The 19,119-nt window shown below is 51.1% G+C and overlaps 9 protein-coding genes across 9 annotated transcripts; 5 read left to right on the forward strand and 4 right to left on the reverse strand.

The window, feature by feature from the left end:
- Nucleotides 1-173: 173 nt before the first annotated feature.
- On the forward strand, nt 174-1,727 carry N7515_000401 (H3 histone acetyltransferase RTT109; the record flags this gene model as incomplete). Its single annotated transcript, XM_056661145.1, has 1 exon — nt 174-1,727. One exon carries the CDS (start codon nt 174-176, stop codon nt 1,725-1,727), a length of 1,554 nt encoding a protein of 517 aa, XP_056526311.1.
- A 334-nt stretch (nt 1,728-2,061) lies between these two features.
- Nucleotides 2,062-3,772, forward strand: N7515_000402 (putative ceramide glucosyltransferase; the record flags this gene model as incomplete). Its single annotated transcript, XM_056661146.1, has 2 exons — nt 2,062-2,195; nt 2,254-3,772. 2 exons carry the CDS (start codon nt 2,062-2,064, stop codon nt 3,770-3,772), a joined length of 1,653 nt encoding a protein of 550 aa, XP_056526312.1.
- A 225-nt stretch (nt 3,773-3,997) lies between these two features.
- On the reverse strand, nt 3,998-4,763 carry N7515_000403 (ankyrin repeat domain-containing protein; the record flags this gene model as incomplete). The annotated part of the gene is made up of 2 exons (XM_056661147.1): nt 3,998-4,428; nt 4,526-4,763. The coding sequence occupies 2 exons, from the start codon at nt 4,761-4,763 to the stop codon at nt 3,998-4,000; spliced, it is 669 nt and encodes a 222-aa protein (XP_056526313.1).
- An 840-nt stretch (nt 4,764-5,603) lies between these two features.
- Nucleotides 5,604-6,500, reverse strand: N7515_000404 (uncharacterized protein; the record flags this gene model as incomplete). The annotated part of the gene is made up of 1 exon (XM_056661148.1): nt 5,604-6,500. The coding sequence occupies one exon, from the start codon at nt 6,498-6,500 to the stop codon at nt 5,604-5,606; it is 897 nt and encodes a 298-aa protein (XP_056526314.1).
- A 1,765-nt stretch (nt 6,501-8,265) lies between these two features.
- On the forward strand, nt 8,266-9,962 carry N7515_000405 (CFEM domain-containing protein; the record flags this gene model as incomplete). The annotated part of the gene is made up of 3 exons (XM_056661149.1): nt 8,266-8,328; nt 8,390-8,566; nt 8,619-9,962. The coding sequence occupies 3 exons, from the start codon at nt 8,266-8,268 to the stop codon at nt 9,960-9,962; spliced, it is 1,584 nt and encodes a 527-aa protein (XP_056526315.1).
- A 2,672-nt stretch (nt 9,963-12,634) lies between these two features.
- On the forward strand, nt 12,635-13,182 carry N7515_000406 (hydrophobin family protein; the record flags this gene model as incomplete). Its single annotated transcript, XM_056661150.1, has 2 exons — nt 12,635-13,072; nt 13,126-13,182. The coding sequence occupies 2 exons, from the start codon at nt 12,635-12,637 to the stop codon at nt 13,180-13,182; spliced, it is 495 nt and encodes a 164-aa protein (XP_056526316.1).
- Nucleotides 13,183-13,952: 770 nt separating this feature from the next.
- N7515_000407 (uncharacterized protein) lies at nt 13,953-14,696 on the reverse strand (the record flags this gene model as incomplete). Its single annotated transcript, XM_056661151.1, has 1 exon — nt 13,953-14,696. One exon carries the CDS (start codon nt 14,694-14,696, stop codon nt 13,953-13,955), a length of 744 nt encoding a protein of 247 aa, XP_056526317.1.
- A 1,084-nt stretch (nt 14,697-15,780) lies between these two features.
- N7515_000408 (NAD(P)H-dependent flavin oxidoreductase) lies at nt 15,781-16,944 on the reverse strand (the record flags this gene model as incomplete). The annotated part of the gene is made up of 4 exons (XM_056661152.1): nt 15,781-15,924; nt 15,981-16,709; nt 16,765-16,847; nt 16,902-16,944. The coding sequence occupies 4 exons, from the start codon at nt 16,942-16,944 to the stop codon at nt 15,781-15,783; spliced, it is 999 nt and encodes a 332-aa protein (XP_056526318.1).
- A 1,212-nt stretch (nt 16,945-18,156) lies between these two features.
- On the forward strand, nt 18,157-18,907 carry N7515_000409 (uncharacterized protein; the record flags this gene model as incomplete). Its single annotated transcript, XM_056661153.1, has 3 exons — nt 18,157-18,196; nt 18,259-18,346; nt 18,472-18,907. The coding sequence occupies 3 exons, from the start codon at nt 18,157-18,159 to the stop codon at nt 18,905-18,907; spliced, it is 564 nt and encodes a 187-aa protein (XP_056526319.1).
- Between the last annotated feature and the right edge of the window lie 212 nt (nt 18,908-19,119).

Here is a 19,119-nt window from a genome sequence, read left to right on the forward strand (position 1 = left end):
TATCTACCTTCCAAGTTAATATTCAGTAACATCTAACTATCAGATGTGATAGATCAAGGTCAAATAGACAAATGAATATGTCCAGGCACGTGACCTTGAAGCGCGTTAAATCGAGCTCCGCAATCTCAACTCCTCCCATCCACAATTCCACGATCCTCATTGGATGAACTAGAATGGCGGATCTGGCAGATCTCTTGGCCAAGGTGCTTCCCACCGGGCTTGAGATCACCGTACGTCATGTCTCTTCAATCCCAACTCCCTGTGCGGCTCTGTTCGCAGCAGCACCAGGTCAAGTCTCCGAGCCAACTTTCTGCGAAAATCATTTCCTCTCGGTATCAATTGAACCTGAGAATGAGGGTGAAACAATCATCTTTGGAATTGAGGTCTTGGTCTACAACACGGCCCACCTGACCACCATCTTCGTCTCAAAGGCCGACTCGACGGGTTACCTACATCACCTCAAAATATCACCCAAGGTCTCCGTCCTGAGACTCATTTCTAATACATTCCTCTCCTTTCTGGCCCGAACCCGACAACGGCCTGGTGTGCGTCTGGTCATCTCGCTGTTCGCCAGAGCCCAGAATCAGTACCTGTTTCCGGGCAGCATTGAAAATGCCGAGAAGCACGTTCTCGACGACAGAGGTTTGATTAAGTGGTGGTGTCGTGCTGTAGATCCCATTCTGCGCGAACACGAGCCTGAGTCTGCCCTTCAAGAAAAGAAGGAGGTGGATCAAACAGTCGAAGCTGCGAGGGCCTCGGCCACTGCATACCTGATCGTGCCAGGCTGCGACCGCTTTGAAACACGCAACTTCTTCCCGCCCACGACCAAGACAGACCCGCAGGATCGTCCGCGATGGCTTAACGGCTACCCGCTGAAGCAATTGTATCACGATCCCTCGGCTCCGCCTCGCTGCTTGGTGCCTCGTTTCCCGGATGATCCCAAGACCCGGTTCCTCATTGACCTGGATGACGAGCTTCCTGAAGAGAAGGAAGGTCAGCCCGTTGCTCCTAATGCTGGATACTGGCGTAGCGTCACGTCTCTCGATCAATTCTGGGAGATGATGTCGTTCCGCCAGGAGTGTTCTGCTGGGCGACTGGTTGGGTTTCTTTGGCTGGTTGTCAATCCTCCTGGGTTGATGAACAGCACGTCAATGGAAAGCCAAACACGGACTTCCACCGACCAAGGTCAGATCTCCGGCACAGATGTGGACGCTATTCCTCGGCAGACGGCGCCAGTTCAGGACAACCAGGCTGAGTCTAAGGATCCCTCCGAGACAACAAGCTCTTCCATCCCCCCGGATACATCCCTCCCTGCCCGGGATGATGGATCTAGCGCCATCAACCCCTTCGACTGGCCAGAGGCCGGACGCGGACAGGTTGTTCTCAGCGAAGCAGACTATAAAAAGATGATGGACACAGTTCTGGACCATTTCTACGACAAGAACGAAATCGTTGCCAGCACCAAAGCCTACGTTGATCAAGTTTGCTCCCTCGCCGACCAGCTCACATGGGGCAAGAAGGTTGTCGGTAAAGATACCCCCAGCGATGCTTCTCAGCCTGCAAAAGTTCAGACCGATAATGTTCTCGATCTCGGACTGATTCGCAAGCGAAAGAAGTCGGGCGCGGACACCCCTGCGGAGGTACAGGCGGGTGCGGGAGATACGCCGTCAGAACCGGCTGTCAACGTGCTCAACGCGAGCTTGGTTCGGAAGAAGAAGAAAACATGATTTATGGATTGGTGTCGGATTACGGAGTTTGGGGTGTCTTCCATGGGGAAACCGACTACGAGCTATAATTACCGTTGGGTAAATGAATTACAAACATGTATCAGCTGGCAATTCCTAAGTAGAAACAACTGAGTTGAACTGACTGTCAATTCAGCTCTAAATTACCTCGAATATGACTTTCACCCCAGAACCTCTGAGAAAATGAAAAGAGAAAAGCAGATGAGAGGTCGGGCGGGTCAATTCCGACTCAATCCACCATGAAATCTTCCCGCAACATCCGACTTCATTTCCTCTCTACAATGTCCTCATCTATGTTGTCACATATCCCTGTCTCATGCTAAAGCCTACACCTCCCTCCCCCCTCCCCAAGTCCGACGATGGCCTATCCCTATCCGTGGCGGCCGGCTGGATCGCGCTGATCTGGTACTCATTTCTACTAGCCGTGAGCGCGTTGGGATATTTCCAAATGTACAATCCTCTCACCTGCCACTCATAAGCCATAAGCCATCTACTAACCCAATACCAGATGGAAATACTTCCTAACCCAACCCCAACGCTCCCGCCTTGCGACCTCCTCCTCCGCACCACACGTCACAGCCATCCGCCCAGTAAAAGGCCTCGAACCACACCTCTACGACTGTCTCGCCGCGACCTTCCAACAAGACTATCCTTCTGACAAGCTCAGCATCTGTCTCTGTGTCTCAACCCGCACCGATCCCGCCTATCCCACCCTCCGCAAACTGCTGTCCGACTTCCCGGACGTCGACGCGCGCATAACCGTCGAGGACGAGGACCCGCTCTTGCAGCGCAATGGCACCAACACGTACACCCTCGGACCGAACCCCAAGATTCGGAATATGAGCCGCGCATACCGCGAGGCGAAAGGCGATATCGTCTGGATCATCGACTGCAACGTCTGGGTCGGCAAGGGCGTCTGTGCACGTATGGTGGACCGGTTGTGTGGCAGCGGAGCGGGGGGCAAGAAATACAAGTTCGTGCACCACTTGCCGGTAGTCGTTGACGTGACGGGGGAGAGTAATCTGCGTGCGGAACGGCAGGCGTTGCTGGACGCTGACCCGCACACTACGAAGGCGGATGCTGCGAAGGCGGCGGCGATGCCGTCTGTTCGGCCGGAGGATGGGATTGCGGCTATGCTGTCGACTGGGGGTGGACGGCTCGAAGAGCTGTTCCTGTCTTCTGCGCATGCGAAGATGTATACTGCGATCAACACGGTGCTTGTTGCGCCGTGTATCGTGGGCAAATCTAATATGTTCCGTCGGTCTCATCTGGACTATCTGACTGCGACCTCAGCGGAGGGTCCCGAGCATCGCAATCCCGGTATCGACTTCTTCTCCGATAATATCTGCGAGGACCATCTGATCGGCGACCTGCTGTGGAGGAAGCAAGTGCGGGAAGAGAAAGAGCTCGGCGAGCACTGGGGGAAGCACGCCATGGTCTTCGGTGACCTGGCTATCCAGCCTGTGGCCAACATGAGCGTGCCGGCATACATAGCCCGAAGAATCCGGTGGTTACGAGTTCGGAAATTCACCGTGCTACTTGCCACACTAGTCGAACCAGGTACCGAGTCATTCCTATGCACCATCTATGGGGCATGGGGTATCACAACCGCCCTGGCACCATATCTTGCGCGATATGGCGTGAAATTTGCCACGGCTCTTGAGAGTTGGCGCGCGTTCTTTGCGGTGTTTGTCGTTGGCATGTTAGCCTGGATTTTGGTTGATTGGACTCTGTATATCAAGCTGCATTCGGCGAGATGCATCGAGTTCGATAAGGATACTCCGGGTTTTGCGAAGCCTCAGCGATACCGGGAGGCTCAGACTACTCGTCGTCCGTTCTTGCAGTGGTTTGCTGCTTGGCTTGGGCGTGAACTGCTCGCTCTTCCTATCTGGACGATGGCGGTTTATGGTGGTGTGACGGTTGTTTGGCGAGATCGACGCTTTAAGGTTGGCTTTGATGCGAAAGTGAGAGAGATCGATCATGCTTCTACCTCTAACGAGATAGCGGGCAAGGTCCGGAGTGATTGATACGGAATATTGAGTGAGACGCGAGCATACGAACCATACATAGAAATTAGACCTGCATGATCATCCCAGCGAGTCTTCCATGTGACATTATGAAAGAAGAAGAAATTAATATGCATTGATATCGACAAGAAAACATGCAAATCAGAAAAGCAACCCCATACCCCCGAGATCTATAAATCTTCAAACTTTTCACATCTTTCAAAAACACCGGCTCAACTCGGGAGATCAAGCAGATTCACCCTCCGTAGCCCCCTTCTCCAAACTAGCCCCAACATCCGAATTCAGCAGCCACTCAACAACCTGTCTGCCCGCAGACATCTCCCCAACATCCTGAGCAGCCTTCTCCTGACCCTCCTCCCCCCCAATCGTCATCTCAATCTCCTGCATCTGAGCATCGCCATCCTGATCCTGCTCCTGCTCCTCCCCAGAATTCGCCCAAGCCGTCCGTTCAGCAAGGAAAACAGCATCATGTCCAGCATCATTCTTGATATCCAAATCAGCACCGGCCTCAACAAGCGCCTTGACGCATTCCAAGTGTGCGTTCAATGCTGCCCAGTGCAGAGGCGTGTTGCCAGAGTAGTTACGGCAGTTCACGAATGCCGTGCGCTGTGCTGCGTCTGCGGAGGAGAGTTTTTGGAGGAGAGTTTTTAGGAGGTCTGGACTGCGTTAGCATATTTTCATTTCTTGACTTGACTCCAGACTCGGTTTAAGGAACTCAGGTTTAAGTACTAGAGAGAGAGGAGATAAACATACCAGCATTCCCATTTGCAGCAGGGAAGTGCAGCACACACGATCCCGAGCCGCCTTCACTCTCATCCGCTGTGTCGATGGCAGAAAGCACGATGTGGGATTCCGGACAGCTGTGTTGGGTGGCGAGGTTGGCGATGTCTTCGTTTAGAGCTTCGAGATCGCCTGCTCGGGCGTCGTAGATTAGGTCGTCGATTGCTTCGGCGGATAGTGCGATTGGTACTGTGGGTTTGGTTTGGGACATGATGTGTGATTTGAACCTGGTTGTTTCCAATTCTTAGTCTTTGGTGGTTTTTAAGGTGGGGGTTTTGGTAAGGTAGGTTGATCAGTTGGTTTTATGGTGCTGGAGTAGCGGTGTTAGTTATATGTCTCTGTTTGTATTCCATCAGAAAAAGACAAGTGGAAAATGTGAAATATGGGATAGTCATGGTGTAGGGGCATTGGAGATTGGGGATTTGGGCAATTGGTCTATGCCCCGCCATAGATGCTCGCATTGATGCATGGCGTTGATAAGGGTCAGGATTCAAGGCTCAATTCCAAGCCACGAGATGGAAATAGGGACTCGAGGTGTGTTTTGCGACCATAATTCGACAGCCAGACCACAGGGGATATGTTGATTCGTACCTTTGCTTTTCGTTATGCTTTCTAGCGTGAATATCCCAGCCGGCAAATGAGGCAGATCGCCGCAGAAAAATAATTTGGTATCGCGGGTCATGTGACTGATAGCGGTTATCAGTCAAGTGTCTCCGTACTCCGTACAGGGAATGGAAGGAGGTCAAATCCAGCATGGTACGGACTGGAATTAATACACATGTGTTATGTCGATATGTTTGTATTCATACATGTTCATCGTAGTTGTACAGACTTTAGTCAATGGAGTGTGACAGGCAAAAGCACTGCCTCTATCCACAGAGGCAAACGCCTCGAGAAAGTGAAAAGGAAAGTTATCAAAAGCCCAAACGCCTCGATTCCCACGTCCGGTGGGATGGTATCAAGAAAGCTCCGAAATGCGAGACAACACAACAATGCAATGCATCAAACGACCAGCAGAGTACACAAAGAAATAGAAATAGCAAGAAAGCCCTTAATCCCGAAGCCAGGCCCGACGCTTCTCCTCCTTCTTCTCACGGCGCTTCTCCTTAAACGCCTTCAACTCCTGCTTCGTCAACTTGCGCGCACTGCGCTCTGCGCGCAAGCTCCGGCCGCCGTGGCTGTTTGCCGCAGCGTCAACGTCGAAGAAAGCGTTCATCTGACGCCGAGACTTGTTCTCATCGTTGTGGTTTTCGGGATTGATCGATGCAGCCTGCCAGCGTCCAGTAAAGCGATTGAAGGTGCCGGTGGCGGCGTAGGCTGCGGCGGGGTCCACCCCAGCAGTGGCAGCAGGTTCTTCATAGTAACGCGCATAGTCTGCGTTTGGGTCATAGTCGCCATGAATCGCGGGGTTGTAGCCTCCAATAACGGGTTCCGGCTGCTGGGCTGGCTGTGGGGGGTCATAGGTGCCAGGCGCGGGAGGGACCGAGGCGGTTGAGGCCAGCGCGACTGGGGCTTGCGGCACGCGCGGGTTCTCCCATTGCGAGACTCCGGTGAAACGATTGTAGAAGTAGTATGCTTGCGCGTGGCCGTCCCAGATAGGATCCCATCCGTCGTCCTCGGTTTGCGCTGGTGCAGTTTCTTCAGGAAGTGGCGGCGCGGTCTCATCGGGGAGCGGAGGCGCAGTCTCATCGGGGAGTGGTGGTGGGATTTCCTCGGGGAGCGGCGGGGCAGATGTCGCTTCAATGTTATCAGACTCATCAGCTTCAAGCTTCGAGGAAGGTTCTTTGGAGTCTTCGGTTGGGTCGGCGCGATCGTTGGTGGTTTCCGCTTGATCGTCCCGTGCGTCGGTATTCTTAGCTTCCGTCGCGAGGCGCGGCGAGGAAGGCGCGGGAGAGTCGCTGGCTCCCGCCTTGGGGGCTGACTCTGATGGTTCTGGTGAAACAGACATGCTGGAAAAGAAAAACTAGATGAAACGCTAATTCTTGCAGATAGAGGATTAATCAACGACGGAGGAAGTGTACAGCGAGTTAACGAAGACGGCGGAGGATCTAGTTACTCGCCATTTTGCCAGTTAGACTTAGGGTCCGTGCGGGATGAGGGTTACCGCTTTCCTTTTGTAGATATATATGCTTGCCCTAATTGGGAATAGCGTATTGGCATCACCACCCCCACACCTGCTGGCTCTGTTCAGTGTTCACTATTGACATTGCTATATTCACCTTTCATCTTTGAATGTTGACATTTACATCAGTCTATGATGCTCTGCAGCTCTGTAGGCCAGTAGGATTGGAGGAATCCCCTAACATGTTCTGCAGCATTGGCATGTCGTGGTCTCCGACAGTACTCCCCTGAGTCGGTGAGTCCTGAGACTCCTGTCTGCACTTCCCCCTGTTGAGGAACTTGAGGTGATGAAGGATCTCAACTTCCATTTCCTCCCATGAAGCCGTTGTCTCCGATAGGATAGGAATTGGCGATATTCCTCTACGTAGAGCATCTCTGTATATGAATATCTGGCCGTTTCATACCAATGTCTTGTCCTTGTCCTCCCGCCATGCGCAATGCCCTAAGTATGGATGTTGCATGTGAAGATAAAATGGGCTAGCCATACATGATATTACATGCAATCCTCGTCATGCTTGATGGCTTCACTAGTCAGAAGAGGCAACTGTGAATTCTTGTCCGCAATGGATCCCAATCATGAGAAGCTCATTGGGACTCATGTTCCAAACTTCCAACACCACACACAGCTGAGGCCGAAACGACACCAAGCTAACACCGACATATGATATCATATTGATTGTAGGCCATGTAATATTTACTAGTCAGGGCAGAAATGAAGGCAAAGACTGTTATTGGACCAATGTTAGGGAATGCCATGCAAGAATGTGGTTGGCTCTTCGCCTTCTAGAAATCAGGTCCAGCAAATTTGAGCTCACTTACTTTTAGATCTCTTAACGCAGGTACCAATTACACTAGATAGAGAGTTTAGTATGTCGCATTCATTAGAATCCCCGTCCAGAAAGCCGAAATGAGTTCTAACTTGGATAGGAATCCAAAGCAATGTTCGTGGCTTTTCATAATGTCGGGAAAACGCCCACTTGGTGTGAAATTGCTGGCAAGCACTGTGTGTAGTAAACACACCAATATCAAAACTTGTTGATGGCGCATTCTGGTTGACCAAGTACCAACTTTTAGATGGGCATTGTCAAAAATAAGCTCATCAATAACATTGGAAAGCCCCATATCCAAGGCTCGGTTATAGTTACCGACTGCTTTGATTGGTGTTGAGCATTGGAATGTCCCCCTTGCAATATCCCCAACTGTCCAGTCGTTCGCCTCATTCTAATCCCGAACAACATGGCCTTGATCACACACCATTGGTTCGATCGTGGTTCCTTGCAGGGCCGTCCAGCGTCGGAGTAGACGACATTCCTTCATTCGGCTCTACCCATTGTATCTCATTTTTGTCGGTATATGCTGAGCATAGGGCCATTGCCCCCGACTTCGGCATTCCTCTAGGCCTTCTGGCTGGAGGTTTATAAAGGACTATGTCCGGGCTGTGTCTCTTTCAAGCCATCCATCCAGCCGACAACCTTCGCCAACCCGCCTCATCGCCGTTCTTTTTGTATTCTTCCGACCCCACGCTTCTCCTCAAGCGTCATACACTCGTTTGAACATTGCTGTCTATCATTAATCGCTGCAATTTACTCACGATGAAGGGAATTGCTCTTCTTTCACTTCTCAGCGTCGGTACGCTGGCTCATCCAGCCGGTCTTGTGGGTACCTGATGCCGAGCAACTGTGAATTGTGATGGCAATGTCTGACGAAGAATTTTAGTGGTGGGGTACCGATGTCTGTTATACTAGTCCCGACAACACTGATAATCAGTGCTCAGATGCTCAGGCAAAAGGCTTTGACTGGTCTGAGTTGGCTAACGGTGACAATTGGAGCTTCGAGGGCTTCAACTTTGTCGGACTCGAGCCCAAGAACAACTGCCATGGACCTGGTCGTCAGGTAAGTGGTTGTAGTACCTGGGACTCTTCACGCTTATGCTAACTTTCAAAAGGGCAACTGCATTGGCGGAGTGCTTTCTAGCGACGATGACTGGAAAATCAAGATCTCCGCGGCTGATGCTCCGTTCTCTATCCGGAACTTCTACCTGTCTACTTCCCGGAACACGGATGTCTTTATCATTTATGAGATGCCCGATGGCTCCACCTGTCACCATGTGGCCTCGAGCTCCTACAAGGGAACTGATGTTGCCAACGATCAGTGCGGTGGTGCAACCTCCGTCGAGTTCACCCTTCCCGAAGAGAACAAATTCGGCGACTGTGAACTGGAGATCTATTCAATTGACTTTGACTGCTCTACTGGAACGAAACCGCCAGCTCCCCCTATGTCTGACCCACCCCACACTCACCACGAGCATTCTCATACATCCGTTGTGTCGGAGATTCATTCGACTACTAGCGACCCCTATACGCCAACTCACCCTGTGTCTGATCCACCTCACACTCACCACGAGCATATCCCCACGGCAACTGTTCCCTTACCTCACACCCATACATCCGTGGTGTCGGAGATTCATTCGACTACTAGCCGCCCGCTAGTTGCCACGACGGTTTGGGTTACTGAGGAAATCACCGTTACCAAATGCGCACCCACCGTCACCAACTGCCCTGGTCACTCTACCGTGGTGGTCACCTCAACCAAGCCAAGCGAACCCCTGGTCACTGCCCCATGCCCCGATGTGGTCCCCAAGTGCCTGAACACCTGGCTAGATATCCCCAAATGCGACTCCAACAGCGATGCCGCATGCTTCTGTCCCTCATCGCAGTTCACAGACAAAGTCAGCTCCTGCATCCGGGCCTGGAGCAGCAACAAAGAGCAACAAGATTCCGCCCTGGCGTACTTCGCCGGCATTTGCGCCCCTTATGTTCCGGCCAACCCTTCAATCATTACAATTGTTCCCACCCCCACTCCTGATCCTCGCACCACTGGAGTTATTCGAACCGTGACCGTTGATGTGCCCACCGCGCCCCATTCGACCCCTTGCACCACCATCACCTGGTCCTCCCACACAGCGACTGTCCCGCAGGTTGGATTCAGCACCGTCACTTGCTCGTCCACCACCAGCGTGGGTTTGGTACTCGTCACCCCTACCAGCACTCGTTGTCCCTCTAGCCACAGTGTGCACATCTCGTCCACGAAGATGAGCACGCGCTGCAGCTCTCCCACTTCCTCTGTTGCTGCAGTCACTGTCCCCACGACGACTGCTACTAAGCCGACTCATACGTGGACTCCTGTGGCGACGCCCACGGAGACTGTTATTCACGCTAATGCGGGTGCGAAGATGCCTTTGTCCGGTTTCTGGGCCTTGGGTCTCACGCTACTTGCTATTGTATTCTAACTTCCTCTATTTGACATCTAATGAATCGAGCCTCCCTTATGGTCGCTCATTATAATACATATAATGATTGCAGAACAATGCGATTACGGTTGACTTCTAGGTTATGTGCACGTATAGTCTTGTTCCCACTTCCACTACACACATCTTACTTAAACAAGGCAGCCTGTAACATTGCTAGCAGCCTATTATCCCCAACCGAACAGTTCAGCCTCAATTTCCTCGTACACTCCCGGAATTTGACCACGGGAGTTTTACACATGACCGCCAGCTAACTCTGTTGGTATCATGTGCAATACGGTATCACTTGCGACGGCGCGTATTTCCATTCTCGTACTCTTGGTGCATGATAGGCATAGTCCCCTGCAATATTTACAAATGTCTCTCTGTCTACCTTCTATTGACAGTGTCTACTTCATGGTCTCTGAATGATGGGTGCTTCTCGCGATATGATTGGACGAAGCTCGAAGACAGGAGGCGTGTCTGCAGGGGATCCTCATGGCTGCATGAGACGCCATGGAATGCGAACTCGCGAGCTAAGCTTACGGGGAGTTTTCAATCGGGTAATTGATCTTCGGTCGGCGAATTGGTGCAGGTTTATCCGTACTCAAAAGTTGAACTTCCTATTTGGGAGTATGAGGTTCGTGAGATCGAAATAGCTCATATTGTCAATTTTCATGGTGTTTTTAGTTATGAAAGTAGATTAGGAATCATGATCCATACCTTGGAATAAGACAGTACTAAGGTTTCTGAAGTGTATAAGATGGTGCTGGTCGAAATTTGTTGCCGGTGGGTGGAGGGAGGTAAAGTCCGGGTGGAATATATATCTTAGCCCTAACCTACCTAACAACATCACATCTTGGATCAACCTACACCACACCACGTCCACTTTAAGGTACCTAGGAGGTACCTATTGATCGAAAAGAACAACTTGGACATTACCTATTCAAATAGCATTAATCTAGTTGTCGCCGAACATTGAATTATAGACCTCAAAATTAACGCAATGATTAACTCGTCCTGGAATTAGATTGGGAACTCCATATGATTCTGCCCACAAGGACACACCAGGTAGTACACTAGGAGTAGGCAGAGTGCTATACGCATTGACTCAATGCCCGTACTCGCTACGGAAAATAGAAACGGCATATGATATGATTCAATTCCACCGTCTAGCCACTCAATTCAATCCCAAAGGATCACCTCAACTAACAACCGTGGAGGGCTCTGAGCTGAAACTCCTATCCTACTAACATGACGCAGGTAGTATCTCATACATTGGACATATCCGATCTGTCGCGATAACTCTAATACGATCATGGATCAGGCGGTGCTCACTATTACATTCTTCACATGGTCACCCTACTCGAACCAACGTGACCGTGCAAAAGCTTAGGCGGGGATCACAGCCGATACCACATCGTCATATTCAAGTAGCCAAATGACGCTGTTAAGAATCTGGAAGATCTGATGAGATTCTAGGCTCATCTCAGGAAGCTAGAGAGATGCCGACCATTCTCAGAGACACTAGACCTTGCTCCGACTTGACTCGACAATGTAATGCGAAGGGATTTAAGATTATGTTGAAACCATGGCCATGACATTGTATTTGTACAATCAACTATGTGTAGAGCAAGGGAATATGAATGAACGCTGTGGATTGTGATCTGAAGTCGAGAGAAATTGAGACAAAACAGTGCAAACACCGGAGTCACCGACAGTGACACCATGCCCTAAGATCTTAGATCCCTGGACCCTGTGCAGTTCGCAGGGCGGCAGGGGCAGCTGTAAGCGCCACCGGAGAATACCGCCCAGTCGGAGACTTCTCGGGGACGGTGTTTACCTTAGCTTAATTTTTGAGGACGCAAACAAGGGTCAAGGGAGCGTGGGAGTGTCCTTAATTCTCCCTGGACCCTACGTACTCAGAGCCGGAAATAGTGGGCGGCGCCCTTGCAGATGATCCCGAGCGACTCAGGGGAACACATTGCCCTTCCAAACGCCTGCCATGAGCAACCTATGCGCAACATGCCTTAGCTCCCGAAGTGCAGAGAGGGAGAACGCCCCTGTGTGGCTGGGAAATTAAGTGACCCCGTATCCACTCGAAGAGCCTGAATCTGGGTGTACATGTCATTATGTGGGAGATTACTGGTATCTTGTCGGATATTACTGGTATCTCGACCGTCAGCATAGTGCATTCAGACCATACCTGTTTGCCAAGTCAAGTACTCCGTAATGAGAAATGGATCAACAAATGTGGAAACGCGACGTGCCTGGACCGAGTCAATAGATGAAAGGAATGCCTGGCAAGCCTCAAGTCGCGTTGAAGTCAAGTGCCTGTGAGTCGATCCATACCAGGACACCTCCACAGGGGGGCTTCCTTTGGTCTACAAGCTTGACAGAGTGGAGCTTGACCTTCCTTTTTCTCCCTTTCCTACCCAGCTTACATTCCGGGGATGACTCGATCCTAGCAAAACAATCCTTGGAAATAAGGATAACAGAGGAAAGCAGCATTCTCACAGACCGCGAGTCAAATCTATAAAGGCGAGCTCATTCGTCGCCCCAGTATCTCTTTTTCCTTCTTCATCAGCATCACATTCCCTCTCACACTCTTTACCTCTCTATCCTTCTATCTTCTACTCCCGAGATTTCTCTCGTTATACCAATCCACCTTCACAATGCAGTTCTCTCTCTCCGCTATTGTTCTCGGCCTTGCCGCCACTGCCTACGCTCTTCCCCCCATGGGCCCCTCCGCCGGTGGTGAGGGTAACGCCAACGGTATTGCCAACAAGGGCAACACCAACGTTCGCTTCCCCGTTCCCGACAACATGACCGTCAAGCAGGCCCAGGCCAAGTGCGGTGACCAGGCTCAGCTCTCTTGCTGCAACAAGGCCACCTACGCCGGTGACACCACCGATGTCAACTCTGGCATGCTCGGCGGCACCCTCAGCAACCTCATCGGCTCTGGCTCCGGTGCTTCCGGTCTCGGTCTCTTCGACCAGTGCTCCAAGCTGGATCTCCAGATCCCCATCCTCATTGGTATCCCCATCCAGGATCTCATCAACCAGAAGTGCAAGCAGAACATTGCCTGCTGCCAGAACTCTCCTTCCAGCGCCGTGAGTATCCTTACTGTCCTACGCTATCGAGCATCACTAACATTGCTTCACAGAACTCCGACCTCATCGGTCTTGGTCTTCCTTGCGTTGCCCTTGGCTCCATCCTCTAAGCGCTTCGCTTGGTTTTCACAAGCAATGGCCTCAGTCCTGGCCTTACGGGCATTGGTCCCGTCTGGTTCGGGCTGAGTGGAGATTTGGACTGTTATCGATTTCGCGATGGAAGCAGGGTTTGGCTTTTGTTTAGTTAGGTCTCCTGTTTATTTCGCCATCCGTGTATCATTAACTTGTGTCGAGTGGCACCCCTCGGAGAAAGAAGACCGTTTTTGATTTGTTTGATTTGCTTTGTGGTGCTTATGCTTCTTGTTATTGCATTGGACCCCTTTCGAGCTGCAGCCTTGATTGGGATTCTATCGCATACAACGTTTAATACATTAGATTTTGCATCATTCTCTTCCAGCAACTGTAGAGCTGTAGAAAGTTTGAGCTGAGCATTCTTCTCCCTCCTGTCTTGCTTGTATTCTTTGTATTACCGCGCACAATAATGGCATTCCGGTAGCCCTAACTACCTGCCATTTGTGAGCAAGAAGCGCTCACGCTCTTCGCCCCAACTCTGCTTGGATATTTCCCCAAGAGTTACCTCTGTTGGACATCTTGTCTCCCTCTTGTGCTCACTTCCAGTTCCGACAGTCTAGCTAGTTTCTTTCTACGTCCCCTCAGTGCATCTCGATGTTGATCTTCCACTTCCATCTTGATCATCCCAAAGCCCTAATTAGCCATTCACTGCACTCAAATCTACCACCTACAATGATTCAACAAGCACAAACACAATCAAGTCCACTGACTAGTTACCTACCAGTCTATACAGAAAGCCTAATATCAACTACCGCACCCTCCCAAACCCCCCACCACCCCAAACACTCCTCCTCTTCTCCCCCAAATTCAACCTTCCCTCCTCCCCATTCCCACCCAAACCAACCAAACCCTCCCCCTCCCCAGAATCCAACCACTTAGGCGAAACCTGCCCACTCTTTTTCAACGAAATCGAAGACCGCGGAATATTCAACCCACAATGCCTCTTGAACAAATCAGCCACAGACCTCCTCCTATTCCTCTCCTGCTTAACTTCCCCACCAACACCCTCCTCCCCAGCTAATACCGTCGTCCCGGGCTCCTTAACAGGCGAACCACACGAACAACCCGACGCACTCATCTCTCCATCTTTATGATCCCGACTCCCCTCTCTCCCCTGTAAAACCGGCGTCTGGAATGAACAATGACACATATCCAATTTCAGAACCGGTGCCCTGCGCACAGGTGGTATCCCTGTTTGTATCGGTATCGGTCCCGGGACTCCGCCAGCGCCATAGCCATCAAAAAGCGTTCTCGTGTCAACATCATCTGTCCGCTGCGTGTGCCGATTTGAAATTGAGGGTGTTGCGGGATGATCCTGTGCGTGCAGCGTCGATGTTGTCTCGATACTGATGCGGCGTGTGGCAGATGTTTCGGAGAGGGTTTTTATCAGGTCGTTGCCGTCTTCGTCGCGGAGTTTTGTGCTTGTTGTTGAGAGGCGGCGGGTGAAGTGTTTGTTTTGGATGCGGCGGGTTAGGGTTGATATGAAGCCCATTCTGTGGATTGGTAGAGGGTTTGCGAGGTGGGTTTTGGAGGTGGCTCAGGTGGGGGAATTGAGTATGAGGGTTATTTTCTGGGGATTTTAGATCTGAGATGATGTGGGGAGAATACAGATGGTGCAGATGCAGATGCAAGTGATGCAACTAACGTGTGTCCCGCATTCGATTCTGGCCTAGATGTTGACACAGGTATGTTCGCTGCATGTCTATAGATCGTCGTTGGGCTGGCTATGTGGGCTGTGCGACGGGGATATCATGGTCGTTGGGCGGATTGCGTGGACTTAACTACTGTTGTTACTTTGTGGTTACCTGTGGGTTTTCCTTTGTAGCTGGTCTTTTGGTACATTTCTCTGCCATGTAGACGTTCAAAAATCAAACTGTGCGTGGGAACTTAGTGTGTGCAATACGCACGTTGCTACTGGAACATAGGAATGTTGTAAGGAGCCCAAATCATGGTCGATGATCTTATGCATATTAGGGATGGGAAGTACTTTGGCCAAAGCTCCAACTGAAACTGGTCCAATCGCTATGGCTGGAGCTTGTCAAGTTGTTCGCTGGGCAATTCCTCAGGATCGACTTTATGCAAGGATCGTCTTTCCGGATTTCCAGGTGCTGGGAGTTGTTGGAGATAAGCCCGTGTTTCTATTTTACCTATTCAATCTATTAGTGGCGCTTGTGAATAGATCAGTCGGCTTGTTGGAAGAGGGCTTTCGTGGCTTGAATATCATCATTGCTGGAGGTTGGCCGTTGGAATGTCAGGTTGCGTAGGTATCTGGGGGATCTGCAAGCACGTCTGGGGATCTGCGTGCTCGCAGATCCTTGCGTCTTCACGAACCTTTGCTGCGGAATGCTGTCATTGTCTACTGATCTGACCCCCTTCGCGGTGAAAGTGAGTAGTACTTGGCTTAGAGGGATGACGTTGTTTGCGAGAGTCCCAGAGTAAGATTCGGTAGATTTAGACAGCCCTAAATTTGGATGGAGCCAAAGTGAAACACAATGCTAACTAGCTGGTTCTATTGGATCTCAAATGACAAGAGGCTAGACATGCGGAGCCCCGGACTATAACTGTAACACAACCCTCTAAAGCTTGCTGGAAGGAGCATCGCTAAACAGAGATCGAGTCCGGTCCATAGCCTCCACGGCCTCCTTCTCGATCCGGTTAAGCAGAACCTCACAAGTAGGAATGTCTTGGATCAGACCGATAACCTGACCGGCAGTCCACACCTGTAGCACAAAGTTAGCAAACACCCATATAAGCAACACAATCTCGAGTGACTTACGCCATAGTCAACGTCACCGTTGATAAAGACCTGACGACCCCGCTTGCCGCTAACATAAGGACCGACTTCAGCAAACTCGCCAGTCGTGCTCTCGCGCTCAATCTTCAAGGCATCCTGAGCAACCTTATTCGAGAACAAACGGGAAGTATTCTTCCAGCGACGCAGCACAAGCGCGGTATCAGTCTCCTGAGCATTGACAATAGCCTCCTTAACCTTCTGGTGAATAGGAGCCTCAACGGTGCTCATAAACCGGGTACCCATATTGATACCCTCGGCGCCAAGCGCCAGCGCCGCAGCGAGACCCTGACCATCAGCGAATCCACCGGAAGCAATGAAGGGGATGTTGAGTTCCTGGCGCGCACGGCTCAGCAGGATGAAGTTGGTGATGTCGTGCTCGCCGACGTGACCGGCACACTCGAAGCCGTCAATGGAGAGGAAGTCGACGCCGAGCTTGACGGCGGACTTGGCGTGGCGGATCGTCGTGCACTTGTGCAGGATGATGATGCCGGCTGACTTCAGCTGCTTGATCACGGGTCCGGGGTTGTTACCGGCGGTCTCGACGATCTTGATGCCCTCGTCGATGATGACTTGGGCGTAGGCGCCGTAGTCGGGGGGAACCATGGCGGGGAGGAGGGTCAGGTTCACGCCGAACGGCTTCGAGGTCATGGTGCGACATCTGCGGATTTCTTTGCGGAGGTCTTCGGGGGTAGGTTGGGTGAGGGCAGTGAGCTGTCGTGGGCATTAGTTTCGTGTCTGTTTAGGTATTTGTTCGGGAGAAACGTACGAGTCCGAGGCCGCCTGCGTTGCTAACGGCCGAGGCCAGCTCGGCGTAGCCAACCCATTGCATACCACCCTGCACAATGGGCACTAGAGATAAAGTCAGTCACTAGATATATTCTAGAATAAAGGGCTGGTGCGCACCTCGGATACCGAGCTTTCGCGTCAAAGCTGTGTTGAAAGGCATGGTGGAAGGTAATCGGGGTAATCTAATCTCACGATTGCGGAGTCAACAAGCTGGTCCACTGGAAACAATGAAGTACGTCGGCGAGGTAAAGAGGATCTGGATACTGACCTAATTCTGATAACTTCCTTGACTTAGTCTCAAGAATATATATAGGACTCAGAATGAATTGCGAAAGTGAGATCGGCCAGATAATAAACCGTTGTCACAGCCGCGGACCTCTGCTGTGGGGGAAGCCCGAGATGCCGAGGTTGGCACAATTTCTGGATTACTACACGGTACAGCAGTCTAGAGGGCCGACTAATCGTGTTTAAAACCTTTATGCAGCGTATGAATGATGCAGATATTATTACATATCAAGTTAATAAGTCTGAGAAGCCAGAAGTGTGTTCTTAGGGCCCTTGACGGTCTCCCTTTTCAACACTGTTCCTGAGCATGTGACAGGAACAGGTGACTTTTGTCTCAGATGTGTACAGGTGATCAATGGGTCATCGGACTATTACACAAATGCAGAACAATGGACATGAGGCTGTGGAGGTGTAGGGTCGCATACTCCGGTAGAAATTGTATTACTATTTGCATTGTTGTATCATTATTTATATCGTTGACAGAAACATCGCAACCGTGTACGAGACACAGTATGCATAGTTGGACCTTCGAAGCCAACTGCAATATCAAAGACAATGGAAACAAGCGATGTGATCATCTGGTCCATAGACTCAATCTACACAGTATAATCAAAGATGCGAATAGCATGTAACCCTGAATATGAAACCCCTTCTCCTCATGGTTAGAGTAGAACGAGCGATTAACGACGGGACTCTCCTTCTGAGAGCCTCAAGATCCCCCGGCGTCCACAACAGAAAGCCGCAGACAGTGAGGGAAAGCTAACGACGACATCATCCCAGCCAAGACCAGTAGACGACGTGAGCGGAGACTCTTGAAGAAGAGAAAAAGAAGGAAGAGCCGCGGGACGGGAGAAAGTGGGAAAACAGGCGAGTTGATCACATGACTGCCTTAGTGCCGTGATTCGTGAGGAAGAACAATACTCCGGCTGGTAATAGCCACGATCTGATTGGCGCGTTGTCCACTACCGGGTGTCAGTCCCGTGACTTCACACTTCCGTACCCGAGGTCGTCCCGTTGATTCCGATCGCTCGCGAGGCACTTGGGATTTCCTGTCTTGATCAAACAGAACAATCTCAACTCAATCACAATGTTCTCTCAGAAGGTTGCCCAACAGTCGCTGCGACGGCGTACGTACACTTACAATTGACCCCTCTTGTCGAATATGCAATCTAACCTTTTCCCCGAACAGTTGCCGTCCAGCAGCCGCTCGCTATGCGGTCGTCCATTCTGGGCGCTTCCCCTGTCGCCGTTGCTCTCGGCAAGAACATCCAGACGAGGTCAGTCACCCAGCGATGAAAACGACATATACGAATTGTTCACGCGCCTGTGTCTTCACTCGCCCCGAAATCCTACGTCATGCGCATCCGCCAGAATTCGTATTAACCAAAGCCTCCGTCTACAGACAAGTGACTTCCAGCCCCAACACTGAGGACCCCAACCAGATCCTCGTCAAGCAGCGTCTCGCCCGTCCCATCGCTCCCCATCTCAGCATCTACAGGCCCCAGATCGGCTGGATCGGCTCTTCCCTCCACCGTATCTCCGGCGTCGCTCTCTCCGGCGCCCTGTACGTCTGGGCCACCGCCTACCTTGCCTCCCCCGTTCTCGGTCTGCACGTCGAGTCGGCCTCCATGGTCGCTGCCATGGCTGCTCTCCCCGTTGCGGCTAAGATCCTCCTCAAGACCACCCTGGCTCTTCCCTTCACCTACCACTCGTTCAACGGTCTCCGCCACTTGATGTGGGATCTTGGCCGTGGTCTGTCCAACCCTGTTATTATCAAGACCGGCTGGACTGTGATTGGCCTCAGCGTTGCCAGTGCTGTTGGTCTTGCTTTGCTTTAAATGTTTCCATACCTCATACCTCGAAATTTCCTTATGTGTTATTAAAGTGATTGTTCCCAAATATACATGAATCTGGTCAATTGGCGCATGCTCAATTGGTGCAAGTTCAAAAAGGCGCTGGTCTTTTTCTATGTTCATCTGTTCATCTTCAATGCAAGTGCTTTCTTTGACTAGATTGTATGAGTAAATGTGCAGGTATGGATTTGAAGGTG

This window comes from Penicillium bovifimosum (assembly GCF_028826915.1).
Source record: "Penicillium bovifimosum strain IBT 22155 chromosome Unknown utg000001l_segment0_segment0, whole genome shotgun sequence".
Lineage (NCBI taxonomy): Eukaryota > Fungi > Ascomycota > Eurotiomycetes > Eurotiales > Aspergillaceae > Penicillium > Penicillium bovifimosum.